Source organism: Rhinatrema bivittatum, chromosome 8, assembly GCF_901001135.1.
Source record: "Rhinatrema bivittatum chromosome 8, aRhiBiv1.1, whole genome shotgun sequence".
NCBI lineage: Eukaryota > Metazoa > Chordata > Amphibia > Gymnophiona > Rhinatrematidae > Rhinatrema > Rhinatrema bivittatum.
In genome coordinates, this window is record NC_042622.1 from 269,792,004 (window position 1) to 269,812,160 (window position 20,157).

General features: G+C 47.2%; 1 protein-coding gene across 9 annotated transcripts in view; it reads right to left on the reverse strand.

Moving 5' to 3' along the window:
• LOC115096365 (immunoglobulin kappa light chain-like) overlaps positions 1-20,157 on the reverse strand; it is an 87,948-nt gene that overhangs the window by 67,074 nt on the left and 717 nt on the right. The window contains exons 1-2 of one of the 9 annotated variants that reach the window (XM_029610862.1): positions 19,352-19,434; positions 8,902-9,224 (exon numbers count right to left, since the gene is read on the reverse strand). The exons of 1 other annotated variant lie outside the window; for it this stretch is intronic. In XM_029610862.1, coding sequence (XP_029466722.1) covers positions 8,902-9,224; positions 19,352-19,400 — 372 coding nt within the window. In that variant the 5' untranslated portion in view covers positions 19,401-19,434. Of the gene's footprint in view, positions 1-8,898; positions 9,225-9,323; positions 9,399-18,931; positions 19,258-19,351; positions 19,435-20,157 lie in introns of those variants that run through there. 7 more of the 9 variants (XM_029610854.1, XM_029610858.1, XM_029610856.1 and 4 more) reach the window with 7 other exon arrangements.

The following is a 20,157-nucleotide window of genomic DNA, read 5'->3' on the forward strand; positions in this document are numbered from 1 at the left end:
TGTTGGACTGATTAGAAGGAGACAGGCACTGGAATTTAGTGAGTTAAACAGCCCTGGTCTCTCTGGAGTCCTTTCTTGTCAGTTCTGAAGTGTCTGATCAGTTTAACTTCATGTATCTTACATTCATGGATTGTTTTTTAATGTACCTTTTAATATCTTGCTCATAAGGTCTTTGATGCAGTGGCTTGGGCTGTACCTTGGCATGAACGGAGTCAGGAGAACACCCAACAAGATAAACGCAGGTCAGAGACCAAACACAGTACAATGGATTTCTACAACTCTACCTTAATAATGGCAGATGAAATTTAATGTGGATAAGTGCAAGGTGATGCATATAGGGAAAAGTAACCCATGCTATAGTTACACAATGTTAGGTTCCATATTAGGTGCTACAACCCAAGAAAGAGATCTAAGAACATAAGAAAATGCCATACTGGGTCAGACCAAGGGTCCATCAAGCCCAGCATCCTGTTTCCAACAGTGGCCAATCCAGGCCATAAGAACCTGGCAAGAACCCAAAAACTAAGTCTATTCCATGTAACCATTGCTAATGGCAGTGGCTATTCTCTAAGTGAACTTAATAGCAGGTAATGGACTTCTCCTCCAAGAACTTATCCAGTCCTTTTTTAAACCCAGCTATATTAACTGCACTAACCACATCCTCTGGCAACAAATTCCAGAGTTTAATTGTGCGTTGAGTAAAAAAGAACTTTCTCCGATTAGTTTTAAATGTGCCCCATGCTAACTTCATGGAGTGCCCCCTAGTCTTTCTACTATCCGAAAGAGTAAATAACCGATTCACATCTACCCATTCTAGACCTCTCATGATTTTAAACACCTCTATCATATCCCCCCTCAGCCGTCTCTTCTCCAAGCTGAAAAGTCCTAACCTCTTTAGTCTTGCTTTGCTAGGCCAAGGCTCCTGCCTTCGGTTTAAATGCCTAGATCTCCAGGCACAGTTCAAGGCTTTTATCTCCGGTTTAAATCCCTAAATCTCCAGGCACAGTTCAAGGCTTTCATCTCCTGTTTAAACCTTTAAATCTCCAGGCACAGTTCAAGGCTTTTATCGCCGGTTTAAACCCTTAAATCTCCAGGCACAGTTCAAGGCTTTTATCTCCGGTTTAAACCCCTAAATCTCCAGGCACAGTTCAAGGCTTTTATCGCCGGTTTAAACCCCTAAATCTCCAGGCACAGTTCAAGGCTTTTATCTCCGGTTTAAACCCCTAAATCTCCAGGCACAGTTCAAGGCTTTTATCTCCGGTTTAAACCCCTAAATCTCCAGGCACAGTTGTTGTGTCCATAGGTGCCCAACGCCCTCTCTCTGTCCTCCTTACTTCTCTGGTGCCTCCCTCTCTGTCCGTGGGAAGACTGGCTACTGCGGCGTTCTCCTGCCACTTGTCCTCGGGTGCTCCCGGACCGGCTCGACGCTGCAAATGCCATGTTTGCTGGAGGCCTAGGGGTGTGCGCACAGCGCGGCCCCGATTGAAGTACCGGCATTGGCGCGAATCTCGGGGGCATCCCCCGAAGATGACGTCACCCACGACGGATATTTAAGGTCTTGGAATTTGCTAACATATCGAGTTAGCAAGGATTGACAATGGACTTGCCTTGTCTGTCTAAGCTACTCTGCCTCCTCGGACTTACCAGAGGTACCCGCTCCTCGGGGGCCTGGCTCTCTCCTTGTCTTTTTCAGGTTACAGTCTGGAACTGGTACTCGCTCCTCGAGGGCCCTCATCCCAGACTTACTTCGTATACTCTTCTGCTTGGAAGTCTTCACTACCAACTATCTAACTATCACAGCTACATCAGTGAGTTACCATCGTTCTCTCTGAGCTTTCCCTGGAGCCAGGTGCTCGCTCCTCGAGGCCCTATACCTTCCAGCTCCTGGGCTTCATTGGGACATTGTGTGAGTGTTACATCTGCATAACCTGCCTACTCACTATATCTCAGTCTCTCTTCAGCTCAGCCTCCAGGGATCGCTGTTCCAGTATCTGAGGGACTGCAGCCCAGCTGGGCTTGCCAGCTCACTACTGCCATCTCTGGTGGTTCAGTATACTGTCTAATAAACAACTAGTGTGTGTTTGTCTCCTAACTCTGAGCCTGACCGGTGGTCCCTCTTGGGATCATTCCCCGGGGGCATGGTCATCTGCCACTGGTCCAAGGATCCACCCTCAACTATCTGATTGCTCCTCCCATCAGGCATCAGATCAATAACAGATTGCTAACTCCTAGCATCAGATCGCTAATAGATTGCTAACTCCAAGCAGACTGTTAACTCCGAACAATAACAGATTTTTAACTCCATGGATCCGGCACAACTCAGTGCTTTGCAGGCCATACCGGGCCTGACCCAACGCATTGTGGAGCAGCAAAACGCTTTGGAGAAGCTTATTTCAGCGTTTCATCAACTACACACACAGAAGGTTCAAGGAACAAACCTCCAACCAAGAAGGTCAGTTACCGGAGGTAACTTTGAAGACTGCTGTACCACTGGCGGCTCCAATCCGCTTTTCCGGAGAAATCCTGAAGACCCGGAGCTTTTTGAACCAGTGCTGCATGCACTTTGCCTTACAGCCGTCTCTATTTCCTACCACTCTCTCCAAGACTCTCTACATCATTTCATACCTGGATGGTAGGGCTTTGTCTTGGTCATCTACCTTGTGGGAACGCAAGAACTCCATTTTGCAGGACATAGAAGGATTTATGGACTTATTTAAATCCATTTTCGATGACCCTGCTCAAATGTCTGTAGCCGGTTCTGCTTTAGTGGATTTGAAGCAAGGCAGCAGATGATTGGCTGAATTTGCCATAGAGTTCAAAACTCTTGCGGCAGAACTTTGCTGGGACCACAAATGTCTTAAGACTCTCTTCTGCAGGGGCCTGGATAACCATTTGAAGGATGAGCTGGAAGCTCGCCAGACACCTGACTCACTGGACGAATTAATAGCCTTAGCTACTCGGATTGATCTACGACTCCGGGACAAGGTGAAGGAAATCCGGCCTAGGGTGGTACCCGGGTTGAAACAGGCCAGTGCTACCTCTGCACCTCGAATGGTTCAAGTAACCCCTGCTGCTGATACAGATGAACATATGCAACTGGGTCACGGTCGCTTGACCTCCAAAGAGAGAAGATTTCGGAAGAAGCGAGGCCTTTGCATGTACTGTGGTCAGTTCGGCCACAATGTCTCCACATGCTCCATTCATCCGAAAAATGGGCGGGCCGAAGTCCTGCAGGAAGACTGTTCATAGGCCATACCACGACATCTCATCCGCTCTATCTCCCAGTCTCGTTGACTTACGGACCAATCACGGTTCAGCCTCCTGCCCTAGTGCACTCAGGGGCAGGAGGCAACTTCATTCTCCGACGTCTAGTGGAAGACTTGAAAATTCCCCTCATCAAGTTGAAAGATCCACTACAGTGTCATCTTTTGAAGTGGACTTTGGACATTCCCCAACTTCACCACTTCCACTGAAGATCTCAGTGACGACCCCAGCAACTCATCCATCGCTGCTGATAACAACTCATACTCAGTGAATTCTTCCAAGACTCAAGATCCACCTGTCATCAATGCAGAAGACGACTTGGAATACAAGGTCGAAGAAGTCCTGGATGTTCGTAAGAGAGGCAAGACTTTTGATTACCTTCTAAAATGGGAAGCCTTCGACCCCGAAGAAAACTCTTGGGAGCCTCAGACCAATATCCTGGACAAAGAGATGCTTCGTCAGTTCAACTTGCGCATCCTTCAAAACCTAAGCCTGGCACCTGAAGAAGTCGCCCTTTGAAGGGGGGTACTTTTGTGTCCGTCGGTGCCCGACGCCCTCTCTCCACCCTCCATACTTCTCTGGTGCCTCCCTCTCTGTCCACAGGAAGACTGGCTACCGCGGCGTTCTAATGCCACTTGTCTTCGGGCGCTCCCGGACCTGCTCGACGCTGCAACCATGTTTCCTGGAGGCCTAGGAGCGTGCGCACGGCGCAGCCCAGATTGAAGTACCAGCATTGGCGCGAACCTCGCGGGCGTCCCCCGAAGATGATGTCACTCGCGACGGATATTTAAGGTCTTGGAATTTGCTAACATATCGAGTTAGCAAGGACATGGATTGACAAGAGACTTGCCTTGTCTGTCTAAGCTTACTCTGCCTCCTCGAACTTACCACAGGTACCCCGCTCCTCAGGGACCTCGCTCTCTCCTTGTTTTTCAGGTGACAATAACAAATCAACAAGATTATGATGCAGGAAGTAGTCCAGCAATGAGAGGGAGGCTTTCAGCCCCCCTTCAGGAAGCCTGCAGGGAATGGGAGAGGAGGAGCTGGAGAATGGAGCAGAGCAATTGTTTTCTGTTTTCCAGTGTCTGCTCCAATCTTATCTCCCTTCCTTTCCTCAGGAAGCCTGCAGGGAATGGGAGGACAGGCGTTGGAGAAGGGAGCAGAGCAATTGTTTTCTGTTTTCCAGTATCTGCTCCAATCTGCTCCCGTCCTTTCCTCAGGAATCTGCAGGGGAAGGGGGGCGAGCCTGGAGCACTCACTTCAGGCAATGCACATGGAAAAGCTGGAGGAGAGGGGCTGGAACAGGCACAGCTCAGTCTGCAGCTGGGATTCCAGGGCTCAGGACTTGGCTGAGGGCAGAGTGTGCTGTGACTTGTGGCGGGTGTGGGAGGAAAGAGAGTGCTGGGTCAGGGAAGGCGGAAAGGGGAAAAGTGGTGGTGGTGTGGGTGGAGAGAGAGAGTGTGGGGTATGGAAAAGACAGAATTGATAGATCTTCCTCCTCTTCTCCTCCCCATTCTTCTAATTGACAGCAATGTCGAGATGAACACAGCTCAAAAGCTGCCAGGCTCCCAGGGATGAAAATGTTATCAATACTGTACTGTATCTAATCTATATTTGTGCTTAACTGACTCTAACATTTGTCTTAATTATTTTGAGACTCAGTTGAAACCAAAGGAATACTATTTCACACTCTATGGACAAATTAGTAGACCAGTAGTTTGTGCAACTGCTCTATAATGACTTTTGCTGTCCAAAATTATTCTGGTGTTTTACGTTTATTATTAGTTCACTGATGTAGTTATCTGCTTAAGGTGTCTTTTAAATTATTTGTATTCTCACTAAGTGGTGTTTAGACGGGGACTAAGTGAGCACCGTGTCCGTATTGCTGCTGTGTTAAGGTAACTTATAATCTCCCGCAGGCCTGTCCTGTGACCTGTCCGAGGCTACTTAAGTCTGCTTTAGATCGGTTTTCCATCCATCGCCACCTGCTGGTGGTACCAGATCAATACATCAGCTCTGAGATTCAGAGTATAACCAGCAAACAAGGCCTGCAAATCAAAAATGAGATACAGTGCAGAAGAGAAAAACAAGGAACTGGCGTAGAAACCAAGATCCTACTCATCTACAAAACTACAAAGCCCTACTCCACAAGTATCGTAAAACCACAGATGAAGCAAAGAAAAACTATTACACAGCAAGAATACATCAATACCAGTTCAACCCCCGGGCCCTCTTCCAATATGTGTCAAGCTTAATTACCCCCCCCGATAAACATTAACCCAAATGACGAGAACGAAAACAAATGTGAAAAGTTAGCTAGCTACTTTCATGACAAGGTTGCTAACATCATGGCCCGCTTTTCTACTCCCGCGCCATCAGGATCACTACGTTCCACTATCACATTGACCACTTCGGCCACTCTCTCAAATTTCGAAACAACAACTGCTTCAGAAATTGAAGGGATCCTAAAAAGAATTAAACCAGCTATGCACCTGATTGACATAATGCCAACAAAAACACTACTCTCCATCCCTACAAGGATTGCCTCTCCCATTACTAGCATCATCAACAAATCCATATCCTCGGGTGTATTTCCGATTCAACTCAAGCACGCTATCATAAAGCCTACCCTCAAAAAGTCGGACTTGGATCCATCTGAACCGACCAACTATCGTCCAGTCTCTAACCTCCCATTCTTATCTAAAATCCTTGAGAAAATCATCAATAAGCAACTCACTAACTTCCTAGACGAAAAACTACTACTCTTCCCATCCCAATATGGTTTCCGTAAGAATCACAGTACAGAAACCCTTCTAACAACACTCTCTGATACGATTCTAAAAGCCCTTGACTCCGGTCACTCTTACCTACTGGCACTTCTTGATATTTCTTCAGCATTCGACATGGTCAACCACAATACCCTCCTATGCCGCCTAGCATAATTGGAATTACAGGCACTGCCTTATCCTGGCTCCAATCATTTCTCTCGGACAGAACTTTCAGTGTTAAAACTGACAGCAATATATCGAAACCCAGAAAACTAGCTCAAGGTGTTCCTCAAGGATCCTCGCTCTCGTCTACTCTCTTCAATATATACCTTTCTCCTCTCTGTCAGCTGCTGGAGAAACTGGATCTTCCACACTTCATTTACGCAGACGATGTGCAGATCCTAATCCCCATCAACGACTCTCTACCTAATGCGCTAAAAATCTGGGACACAGCGCTGGGGGAAATAAAAAATCTACTTACGGAAAACTACCTTGCAATAAATACAACCAAGACAGAGCTCCTCCTCATCTCCTCACACAATAACCCCTACTCTAAATCTACCCCACATGCATTATCAGACTCCTTCAATTTACAACAAGTCCGCAGCCTTGGCGTTATCATAGACAATCAATTCTCATTAAAGAAATTCATCACTACCACAATTAAAAACGGATTCTTTAAGCTACACACACTAAAAAGAATCAAACCCCTTCTTCATCCATACGACTTCCGAACAGTATTACAAGCAACTATTTTGTCAAAAATCGATTACTGCAATGCCATCCTACTAGGTCTCCCTAAAAACACCATACAACCATTACAGATGCTTCAAAATGCAGCTGCTCGATTACTTACTAATACCCACCGCCATGAACACATCACACCTGTGCTCATGTACCTTCACTGGCTGCCGGTAGCATCAAGGATTCTTTTCAAAGTTCTCTCCCTCATCCATAAGTCAATTTACAACCAAGATATGCAATGGTTCTCTGATCAATTCCTATTCCACATGTCAAAGAGACCAATAAGAAAAATACACCAAGCTAAACTTGCGTCCGCTTCACTTAAACACATCAAACTCGTTTCTACAAGAGACCGTGCTTTCACTATTGCGGGAACCAATATCTGGAACAAAATGCCCACTGATCTGCGTCTTGAACCCTGCCACAAAAAATTCAAGCAGAACCTCAAAACTTGGCTGTTTGAACAAGCATACTTACAATGATCTTCTCCATTTTCTCAAATACCCATTACTTGTACTGCTTTGCCAATAGATCTTTGGGATTTTATTTGCTTCCCTAAAAGATCAGTTGGGATTATATTATCATTATTTTCAACAAATTATGATTATCTTTAAGTTAAGTTGCTTAATGCCTAACTCTTTCTTGAAATTTGTTCTCAATTGATTTATTATGTACCCACGAGTTTATGCTCTTTTGATTGTAAAGCTTGTTGCTAATTTACTGTTGATTGTGAACCGAGGTGATGTTATTAACGTACCGCGGTATATAAAAAACTTCGAAATAAATAAATAAATACATATTGCAGAGTAGAACAAAATTCTCTGGGTGGTCAGGAAGTGAGCAGAGCAGGCTATTCCGTGCCCATTGGCTGGCAAACGCATGCACTGAGCCATCGCCCGGAGCAGGACCTCACAGGCCGAGGCTGCCTCCTGATCTTGGCCCGTCACTAACATTATCAGGAAAGGGCTCCTTTTGCATTGTGGAGCTCCTGCCTTTCCTTTATCCCCATCTTTGCCTCACAGTGGAGGTGGCCCAGGGAGGAGATTTTGGAGATTTACAGATTTTGCTACTTTTGGACTTTTAGAGTGGAAAGGGAAGGCCCCCGAAGTCTAGAGGGCCTGGGTTCTGGTTTTTTTCTTTTAACCTTTGCTAAAAAGTCACCAGCAAGGGTGAAGGAAACTGAAATTGTTGGAGATTCTGGCAGGAGTCTGTGGATCCATTGGGTTCTGAGGGATAATTTCTGATCAGGAGGTTTTGCCACTTTCTCACAGTGTTTGGATGTTGAAACCACAGCAAGGCTGTCCTACCCTGCAGGGGAGATGGAAGCTGGTGCAGGGAGAGAAGGTCAAGGAAACGTTGAGTCTCCTAATGCTGTTTCTTACCTTTTCACTTCTCGCATGGATCTTGATTTTGAAACTGAAGGAAAACCTTTGTGACTTTTGCTTTTCCTTTGCCTTGGACACCAGGGCCGAGTGTGAGAGGGTCACTGTGCCCTCCTTTTGCCCCCTTCTTCCTGTTGGAGGACTTCCTCTGCCCAGGAACTCATACATGTGAATGACCATGGGCACAGCCACACCAAGGTCGCAGGAGGTCAAGCCACCCCCGCCAGATGGACCACAGCATTGTAGCTCCCCGGGTGCAGCCAGGAAGCCAACTGGGGGTCCTGCTACATTCGTAAGAGGCAGAAGGGGTCAGGACAGAGTGATCCTGGCTGAAATGAGTCAATGCCCAGTACTACTTGTTTGGGGCAGTGCTGAGAATAAGGCTGAGGTCACTGGGGCAAGTGGGATTTGGACCCCAGACTTTACCATCATCACTAGGAAATTCAGAATCTCGCTGCTCTTTACCAAGATTATTACATTTGGGATGAGACAGAGATAGAGCCCGGAGTCAGTGACCCAGACTGTGTCCTGGAGGAGGATATGGGAGTTTCCCTCCCACAGATCTTACTGTGATGTGGATCCTGGACTATGGCAGAGGGAAAGAGAAGGAAGCAACACACCCTCTCCCTCCATCTCTCAGTGCTTTCAGCCCATCATGTCTAACACCTGCTCTGTGCTCTTCCTCTTTGTGTGACAATGACAGATCAGTCTGGGTTTTTGTCAGGCGATTTATCACAGTGGTAGGCTGAGATACTTGGATACCATTTATCACAGTAATAGAGAGCGGTGTCTGTAACTTCTGCATTCTTTATGAGGAGCTGATACTCCGTCCCAGCGCTGTTCACAGAGGCTGAGAAATGGGCTGAGGATATTCCCGGCCCATACTTTGGTGCTGTCCAGGAATGATGGTGAGATAGGAGAAGCTTCGGTGCCTCTCCTGGGATCTGTCTTAAGAAGAATGTATAATCTCCATCCTTTACTCCAACATCACAGGTAAAAGTTGCACTTTGTCCGAGACTCACAGAGAGAACAGCAGGCGACAGCACAGGAGTCTGAGACTGAACAGCTGGAGAACAGAACAGAAAGAATTGTTTAATTAATATTTGCACCATTATGTTTATGGATAATCCAGTTTATAGATATTTCAGTTTCATGCCATACATACCTGAAATCCAAACTAAGATCCAGAACAGCAAAGTCTGTGGCAGCCTCATTGTAAGGATGACGTTCTCTTGGTTCCAGCTCTGATCTGTGCTGTAGAGATAGAAGCATAAATACCAGTAACAGGGAAATTCAGAATATTTTATTTGGATATATGCAAATCATTATTGATCCCCAGGATTAAACATTCACATATGGAAATCAGTGCTTGTAAAACCTGCCTCATACCCTACAAGCAGAGGAGATCTGTGCTCTTCTGCTTTCACACATTTCACTCTGGGGTGCAACAGACTCTGGTTAGTTTTTATTAAAAAGAAGACCAAAGGTCCAGCTTCTTTCTGACTCCTCTCTCTCTGGGGGTAATGCAGGGGAAGGCAACGCCCTCCCTGAGCATCTGTAGCCAGTTCTGTAGCAGTGAAAAAAGAGATTTGAACTTGGTCATGGTTCAGAGATTTGTAGTTTTCTAAATGTTTGATAGTCACAATCCTATCGAAGCTCCCTGAGATTTCAGCTGACCTGAACCGGCCCATTTCTGTATAGGAAACTAAGAGGATAGCTTTCAAGCCACTCCACGCTGCCGCATATACGGGCCTGTTTTGAAAAGCAGGCGCGAGCCAGTGCCGGGAGATGTGTACGTGGCTGTGGGCATTTTCAGATGTATCTCCCTGTACGCGCGGAAGACCGGCTCGCTAAGATAGTGGTGGGCCATGGACGGGGTCTGGCTGGGGTCTTGGTGGGGCGGGGGCCGGCCGGGACAGTATCATTAGGCACTGTCCCAGTAAAGTGCACATCGGCACCCAGCCGGCGCGCGCTACTTACTACTGCTCTGGAGAGCAGGTAAGTATAGAAAAACCCCTCTTACAGGGGATTTAGAGATCAGGAGGGAGAGAGGGGAAGAGGCAGCAGATTGGGAGGGAATTGGGGAAAGGCCCAGTTCGTCACCAAGCACATTTTATAAAATGACCCCCCACCCAGTGCGCGGAATTGAAATCAGCAGTTTGGCAATACCTCCACCAGTCCTCCTCCAGGTCCTCCAGACCCTTTTAGCTCTTCACTCCCCCAAGTTCCCCCAGGCCTCCCTTCCCATCAATAGCAGGTAACAGACATTACTTAATGTATTCACGTTCATCTCTTATATAGTAACAATGCGAGCTTGATTCCTTGGTCTCACACTGGAACATCCCTAGACTTCTTTTTTTGTGCATGTATATGTGCGAGAAATAAAAAATACAGAAGTACGTTTGATGTTTATATAATATCATGTACACGAGTACAAGCTACTGATGTGCGTATATGCTAACTTTACATGCGTAAAAGGTTTAAAAAAAAAAAATCACACTGAATCTAAGTGTCAGGGGACTGGATACCCTGCTACCTGTGACAGCAATCTCAATCAAACTGGATGACTGGGTTGGTCTGCTGCCTGAGTGGCAAGTGCTGAGCATTGGTCTACAACTCAGTTCTTCCACTAACTAAAAGGAGGTGCAGTGGCTAAGGAAAGAATCTGCTCTAAAAGAAGTCACTTGGGACTTATGGTACCAAGAACCATCTACAAGTTGATCCACCAAAGGAACCTGTAATCAACCTATTGGAAACCCCATGGCAGAACATCGCATCCAGGAGACTGACACACAAGCTCAGGCATCCGGTTGTACAGCTGAAATGAAAAGCCTTCACCTGTTCTGAGATGGCCCTTTTGCACAGGACTTACTGAGGGCTATGGACAGCGAATTCAGAGGTCCGAGGAAATACTGTATGTAACACACCAGTCAAGGTTAAATTGACTGTTCCTAAAGACACACAGGCACCATCCAAGATACACAAGGTTCAATGGCATGTTGCTAAAGATGCACAGGCACCATCCAAAATACCCAAGGTTCAATGGCATGTTCCTAAAGATGCACAGGTACCATCCAAGATACCCAAGGTTCAATGGCCTGTTCCTAAAGACGCACAGGCACCATCCAAGATACCCAAGGTTCAATGGCCTGTTCCTAAACACGCACAGGCACCATCCAAGATACACAAGGTTCAATGGACTGTTCCTAAAGCACACAGGCACCATCCAAGATACACAAGGTTCAATGGAATGTTCCTAAAGATACACAGGCACCATCCAAGATACACAAGGTTCAATGGAATGTTCCTAAAGACACACAGGCACCAACCAAGATACACAAGGTTCAATGGAATGTTCCTAAAGACACACAGGCACCATCCAAGATACACAAGGTTCAATGGACTGTTCCTAAAGCACACAGGCACCATCCAAGATACACAAGGTTCAATGGAATGTTCCTAAAGATACACAGGCACCATCCAAGATACACAAGGTTCAATGGAATGTTCCTAAAGACACACAGGCACCAACCAAGATACACAAGGTTCAATGGACTGTTCCTAAAGCACACAGGTACCATCCAAGATACAGAAGGTTCAATGGACAGTTCCTAAAGACGCACAGGCACCATCCAAGATACAGAAGGTTCAATGGACAGTTCCTAAAGATGCACAGGCACCATCCAAGATACACAAGGTTCAATGGACTGTTCCTAAAGCACACAGGCACCATCCAAGATACACAAGGTTCAATGGACTGTTCCTAAAGACACACAGTAACCATCCAAGATACACAAGGTTCAATGGACTGTTCCTATAGATCAGGGGTCGGGAACCCATGGCTCGCGAGCCAGATATGGCTCTTTGAGGGCTGCATCTGGCTCGCAGACAGTCGCCACACTTTCCCGCTGACCCAGCTGCTCCCCGGTCCTCCTCCGCCCGGGCTTAAATGCTGTCAGCCCGGGCGGAACGCGGCAGGACAGCTGGAGTCAGCGGCACCGGCGTGCTCTCTTCTTCCCGCCCCCCCCCCCCCGTGGCCCGGAAGAGGAAGTGGAGAGTATCGGGTGCGTTCGCGGCAAGAAGAGGCCACGCTGGTGCGCTCGGCATCGGCCCGAAGAAAAGAAGACTGCAGCGCGGCTCGGAGGAAATTGAAGAGGTTCAGCCGCGGCCGATGGGACTCCGCCTCCGCGAAGGCTGAAAATGAAGAGGTTAGCGTTGGGAGGAGGCTGCTGCTGCCACGCGTTCCCGGGGTGGGGGAGAGAGAGAGTGAATGAGCGAGCAAACACACATGCTTGCTTGCTCATTCACTCTCTCTCTCCCCCACCCCACCCCGGGAACGCGCGGCAGCAGCAGCAGCCTCCTCCCAACGCTAACCTCTTCATTTTCAGCCTTCGCGGAGGCGGAGTCCCATCGGCCGCGGCTGAACCTCTTCAATTTCCTCCGAGCCGCGCTGCAGTCTTCTTTTCTTCGGGCCGATGCCGAGCGCACCAGCGTGGCCTCTTCTTGCCGCGCAGGCACCCGATACTCTCCACTTCCTCTTCCGGGCCGCGGGGGGGGGGGGGGCAGTGTGTGTGTGTGTGTGTGTGTGAGATTGCATGTATGTGAATGATTGAGAGCCTGTACATGTGAAAGAGAGTATGTCTGTGATTGAGAGCCTGCCTGTGAGAGAGAGAGAGAGAGCATGAATGTAAGTTTACCATTGGGAACCTGTATGTGAAAGTTTGTGATTGAAAACCTGTTTGTGTGAAAGAGTATGTGTGTATGATTGAGATCCTTTGTGTGTGAGAGAAATCATGTATATGTATGATTAAGAGCCTGTGTGTATAAGTAAGAGAGAGATCATGTGTGTCTGTGTGTGACTGAGAGCTGGTTTAGGTGATGGAGCATGTGAGTATGTGATTGAGAGCCTGTGTGTAAATGAGAGAGAGAGACCATGTGTGTTTGTGTGTGATTGCGAGCTGATTTAGGTGAGGGAGCATGTGAGTATGTGATTGAGAGCCTGTGTGTAAATGAGAGAGAGAGACCATGTGTGTTTGTGTGTGATTGCGAGCTGATTTAGGTGAGGGAGCATGTGAGTATGTGATTGAGAGCCTGTGTGTAAATGAGAGAAAGAGAGGACATGTTTGTAAGCATGTGAATGAGAGTCTGTGTGTTAGAGAAAAAGACAGCATGTATTTATGTGATTGAAAGCCTGTGTGTGTGTGTGTGTAAGCGTGAAAAGATAGACAGCATGTGTGTAAATGTGTAATTAAGAGCCTATATAAGTGAGAGAGAAAAAGCATGTGTATATGTGAGTACTGAGAGCATGTGTGTATAGGTGTGTCATTGAGAGCCAGTGTGAGAGAGAGCGCTGGTATGTGACTGAGAGAGGAGAAAGTTCCAAGCAAACCACCCCACCTCCTGCTAAGTCAGAACAATCTCAGGACACCTGGATATCAAACGTTCCCAGGTATGCAGAGCAAAAAAATGTTTGTATCCTTATTATTTTTCATTACTGGGTCTTTGTGTCTATTTTGAAATATTTTGTTGGTATCTGGAAATGTTTTATATGAGTTTTTAATTATTGGATATTCCACTCATCAGCTGTTTCGAAATATGTTCTTTTTGTTAGTACAGTTTTACTGCTGATGATTTTATATTTCTTGATTTGTTTTATAAGGATGTGTGATGTTTCTTTTTTCCTTTGTTACACTGCATACAGAGACTCTGGCTTGTTGCAGTTTCCAATTCAGTTTTTGTCTGCATGCTTCTTGTTATGCGTTTTGGTCTCTTTATTCTATGTTAGGTGAGGGACAGCACGTGATTCAGGTGAGGTTTTCTGCTGGCGTGTAGTTTCTGTGTAGGACTCTATAGCAGCCTGACTTGGTCCGTTTTCCTAAAAGGAGATGTATTGGTGTCTTAAGGCCTGGTGTAATATTTTCAGAGACTTATTGTACTTTAAAAGTGTGATCTTACATAAAATGCACACATTTACTTGTATTTAGTTTTAAACATATTGTATGGCTCTCATGGAATTACATTTTAAAATATGTGGCGTTTATGGCTCTCTCAGCCAAAAAGGTTCCTGACCCCTGCTATAGATGCTTAGGCACCATCCAAGATACTTGGAAACTCTCCTGCTACATCAAGGACATTTCCTCTTCAAAAGGAACAGTTTTCTGCTCCAGAGGGAGGTGGTGTCCAACCAGGCCTCTCAGAAGGTGATCCAAACCTACTCCATGACCGCTTCCTTCTTCTACGGGGTCCGAGGAGCAACATGAAGAATGAAGTTAACAACAATACATCTTTTATTCTAGTGATTCCACAACCATGGCGTGGCCTGATTGGTGCCAACGGGCTCTAACTTCTCAGAAACTAACTAGCATTGACAATTTGGTGATGGCGGAGAGTACCAGCTATGTTGCTGTTACTATGTGAACTTATTTATTTGTTGAATTAAAATATTTGTATCTGCTCTGTCCCATGTTGTAGGTAGGTAACAATGTTACAGTTATATAATTATACCAAAATGACATAGACAAATAAACAATCAAATAGAAATTACAACAGTCATCTTTCTATAATCTGCCATTCAAAACAGATATGAAATTTGATTTTCTCTTCCTGCAGTGTGTCTGATGCCGATATTCAGTGCTAACCTTTTAGATAAACACCACAGACTGCGCAGTTCACTTCAGACCATTGTAAGTGTGCACCCTGCAGGCAAGTTCTTGAAAGACTGATAGCAGCCAGGCACCATCTGGCAAGTCTATGAGGGATCTAGGCGACTGGATGTTAAGGCAAGAAACGTCACTATTTTCTTGGCAACAGCACTGCTAGTTTGCTGGTTTAGACAGGAGTGCTGGAAGTGCTGGAAGAGGCTGGGTGTTAGAGTAAGTACGGGAACTTGTAAGTCAATCTACTCAGCAAAATAGAGAACCAAGGAGAGATAACGACAACAGAAGAAGCAATACCCTAAGAGTGGTCAAACCTCTGCAGCTGGGATATATCCTTAAACCAGAACAGCCAACGGCAGGTTTTCATGCTGGTGAATATTTTAAAGGCTTGTACAATCCATGTAACATGATCCCAGCGAGTTGAAATTTGGTGACTTTTCATCATTTTTGATGATCTTTAATTCCTGAAAATGTTAGCCCACCCCTTCGATGTTTGCTCCACAATTCATACTCCCTAGAACAGCCAGAAGCACGTTTTCTTGCTGGTGAATTTTCTCAATTTCCGCTCATCCTGCTTCATCTTTTGAGGTCCTTTGACTTCTATCTACCACCCTGAAACTTGTATCTAACAGAGCATCAATTTGTTCACGATAAAAATTTGTTTTCTTTCACTGATAGAGCCTAAAATAGAAGCTGCATAAAAGTGTTCCAGCGGCTGTTCTAAGGTGTAAAAGAAGTTGTCTGTTCTAGTGTTTTAATAGAACAGAACAGAAAATGAACCAGGCAGGGTGGATGGTGCAGTTGGTCTTCATCTACCATTATGGTTCAGAGAAATTTCAAAGGCATTTAGCTGATGAATATTATTTACCTAGGTAACATGGTTTGACTGAATATTGCCCTCCTTGAATATGATTAGACGCATGATTGGCTGCCCTCGTGCACGGACCTTTAACCACACTAAAAGGAGGCATTCCTGGGGGGGGGGGGGGGGGGAGGCAGGAGTTAGTGTTTCACTCTGGGAAGTAAAATAATGCACATATAGATTACTTTCAACTGTACGCACCCTATTACATTGAAACTTGTCTTGGGTACTTGCATAGAAGTGCATGGGTGGTCATTATTTGGCCCTCCCACGGCCACCTACACAAATAACAGGTGTAGACTGGAAATTAGCATAAAATAAGCAGAGTAACAGCACCTGCATAGTTTGAAACTGCTCGGGCTCTGTGTAAATTGCTCCCCTACATAACTAACAGTGGTTCTCTCATGCCAGGTACAGCGAATGCTTCTTCCACAGTATCCCCAAAGCCTCCTATATCAATGAGGAAAAAGCAAGACCAGGAATCACACCCAAGCCTTCTGCATGGCAGTGAGCAGCCTGACCAGTAGTAAATCGGACCAGTCCCTAAGATCGTGTGCTTCACATATTACAATTCATCAAAAGGGCCCCAAGTTAATGACAAACCTAGCAGTTATGGACCAGACTGTACATTTTGTATGAGTTAGTAACCCAGGCTGTGCAGTGAGAGTGCAATACAGACAGAGCCTGGGGCCAGAGACCCAGATTATGCACAGGAGTCAGTAACCCAGGCTGTGCAGTGAGAGTGCAATACAGACAGAGCCTGGGGCCAGAGACCCAGATTATGCACAGGAGTCAGTAACCCAGTCTGTGCAGTGAGGGTGAGATACAGACAGAGCCTGGGGCCAGTGACCCAGATTATGCACAGGAGTCAGTAACCCAGGCTGTGCAGTGAGGATGAGATACAGACAGAGCCTGGGGCCAGTGACCCAGATTATGCACAGGAGTCAGTAACCCAGGCTGTGCAGTGAGGGTGAGATACAGACAGAGCCTGGGGCCAGTGACCCAGATTATGCACAGGAGTCAGTAACCCAGACTGTGCAGTGAGGGTGAGATACAGACAGAGCCTGGGGCCAGTGACCCAGATTATGCACAGGAGTCAGTAACCCAGACTGTGCAGTGAGGGTGAGATACAGACAGAGCCTGGGGCCAGAGACCCAGATTATGCACAGGAGTCAGTAACCCAGACTGTGCAGTGAGGGGTGAGATACAGACAGAGCCTGGGGCCAGTGACCCAGATTATGCACAGGAGTCAGTAACCCAGGCTGTGCAGTGAGGGTGAGATACAGACAGAGCCTGGGGCCAGTGACCCAGATTATGCACAGGAGTCAGTAACCCAGACTGTGCAGTGAGGGTGAGATACAGACAGAGCCTGGGGCCAGTGACCCAGATTATGCACAGGAGTCAGTAACCCAGACTGTGCAGTGAGGGTGAGATACAGACAGAGCCTGGGGCCAGTGACCCAGATTATGCACAGGAGTCAGTAACCCAGACTGTGCAGTGAGGGTGAGATACAGACAGAGCCTGGGGCCAGTGCCCCAGATTATGCACAGGAGTCCGTAACCCAGACTGTGCAGTGAGGGTGAGATACAGACAGAGCCTAGGGCCAGTGACCCAGATTATGCACAGGAGTCAGTAACCCAGGCTGTGCAGTGAGAGTGCAATACAGACAGAGCCTGGGGCCAGAGACCCAGATTATGCACAGGAGTCAGTAACCCAGTCTGTGCAGTGAGGGTGAGATACAGACAGAGCCTGGGGCCAGTGACCCAGATTATGCACAGGAGGTCAGTAACCCAGGCTGTGCAGTGAGGGTGAGATACAGACAGAGCCTGGGGCCAGTGACCCAGATTATTCACAGGAGTCAGTAACCCAGGCTGTGCAGTGAGGGTGAGATACAGACAGAGCCTGGGGCCAGTGCCCCAGATTATGCACAGGAGTCCGTAACCCAGACTGTGCAGTGAGGGTGAGATACAGACAGAGCCTGGGGCCAGTGACGCAGATTATGCACAGGAGTCAGTAACCCAGACTGTGCAGTGAGGGTGAGATACAGACAGAGCCTGGAGCCAGTGCCCCAGATTATGCACAGGAGTCAGTAACCCAGACTGCGCAGTGAGGGTGAGATACAGACAGAGCCTGGGGCCAGTGACGCAGATTATGCACAGGAGTCAGTAACCCAGGCTGTGCAGTGAGGGTGAGATACAGACAGAGCCTGGGGCCAGTGACCCAGATTATGCACAGGAGTCAGTAACCCAGACTGTGCAGTGAGGGTGAAGATACAGACAGAGCCTGGGGCCAGTGACCCAGATTACGCACAGGAGTCAGTAACCCAGGCTGTGCCAGTTAAGGTGAGACACAGACAGAGCCTGGGGCCAGTGACCCAGATTATGCACAGGAGTCAGTACCCAGACTGTGCAGTGAGGGTGAGATACAGACAGAGCCTGGGGCCAGTTGCCCCAGATTATGCACAGGAGTCCGTAACCCAGACTGTGCAGTGAGGGTGAGATACAGACAGAGCCTAGGGCCAGTGACCCAGATTATGCACAGGAGTCAGTAACCCAGGCTGTGCAGTGGAGAGTGCAATACAGACAGAGCCTGGGGCCAGAGACCCAGATTATGCACAGGAGTCAGTAACCCAGTCTGTGCAGTGAGGGTGAGATACAGACAGAGCCTGGGGCCAGTGACCCAGATTATGCACAGGAGTCAGTAACCCAGGCTGTGCAGTGAGGGTGAGATACAGACAGAGCCTGGGGCCAGTGGACCCAGATTATGCACAGGAGTCAGTAACCCAGGCTGTGCAGTGAGGGTGAGATACAGACAGAGCCTGGGGCCAGTGACCCAGATTATGCACAGGAGTCAGTAACCCAGACTGTGCAGTGAGGGTGAGATACAGACAGAGCCTGGGGCCAGTGACCCAGATTACGCACAGGAGTCAGTAACCCATGCTGTGCAGTTAAGGTGAGAGCACAGACAGAGCCTGGGGCCAGTGACCCAGATTATGCACAGGAAGTCAGTAACCCAGACTGTGCAGTGAGGGTGAGATACAGACGAGAGCCTGGGGCCAGTGACCCAGATTATGCACAGGAGTCAGTAATCCAGACTGTGCAGTGAGGGGTGAGATACAGACAGAGCCTGGGGCCAGTGACCCAGATTACGCACAGGAGTCAGTAACCCAGGCTGTGCGCCTTGCTCTGTGCTCTCCTCTTTGTGTGGACAGTGGACAGATCAGGCTGGGTTTTTGTCAGGCGCTGTATCACAGTGGTATCCTGGGGGACTGTTATACCATTTCAGACAGTAATAGAGAGCGGTGTCTGTAGCTTCTGCATTCTTTATGAGGAGCTGATACTCCGTCCCAGCGCTGTTCACAGAGGCTGAGAAATGGGCTGAGGATATTCCAGGCCCATAGTTTGGTGCTGTCAAGGAGTGATGGTGATAGAGGAGGCTCTTCGGTGCCTCTCCCGGGATCTGGCTCAGGAAGAGTGTAGCATGTTCATCCTTTATTCCAACATCACAGGTAAAAGATGCACTTTGTCCGAGGCTCACAGAGAGAACAGCAGGCGACAGCACAGGAGTCTGAGACTGAACAGCTGGAAAACAAGAAAGGACAGAACAGTTAAATTAATGTTTGCAGCATGGTTATTATGAGTATTTCAGCTGATAAATATCCAGTGCCTTACATACCTGCAATCCAGATCAGGACAGAGAATAACAAGGTCTGTGGCAGCCTCATTGTGAGGGTGAAGTTCTCCTGCTCCCAGCTCTGATCTGTGCTGTAACCTGAAGGCAGACACTGGGTGGGAGCATAAATACCAGCAGCAGGGAGACCCCCGGGGAGTGTACATGCAAATTAGTAATTTGTCCTAATCCCGGAGTTACATTTGCACATATGGAAATTAGAGCTAGTAAAACCCATCTCATACTGTGCACTCAGAGCTGCTGCTTCATTCTTTTTCATTATTTATTGAATTGTTCACATTTACAGACAGCAAAAAGCCATGGCCCAGATAATATCAGGTACATCATGGAAGGAAATCATTTACCATTTTACATAATAATTTTCCCATAAGCTGAAGATACAATAAAGTGGGTGGGGGGAGTGACCATCAATAGAGCAATACCCCATAGAAATGGAAAAAGGGAAGAGGAGAGAATGCAGATCTCTATTCATTCACCCACGACAGGGACAGGAGCTACTTCTTGGTCCCGTTGATGAGAGTCCAGAAACAACTCTAACTGGGAAGGGTCATAAAAAATATCTCTGGCACCAGTTATCTTCATAACACATTTACATAGGAAACGAATAACGACCTGATCCCCATCTGCTGCTGGGAGGTAGGAACAGGAATTCTTGAGACCAGGAATTGTAACATGAGTGGCATGAAAGGAGCCAGGAGGACACAGACATTTCAATGGTTTGACATTTTAATTCCACATTTCAATGGTAGGAAATACCTCCTTTCTCCATTGGCCAGATTCACAAACTTCTC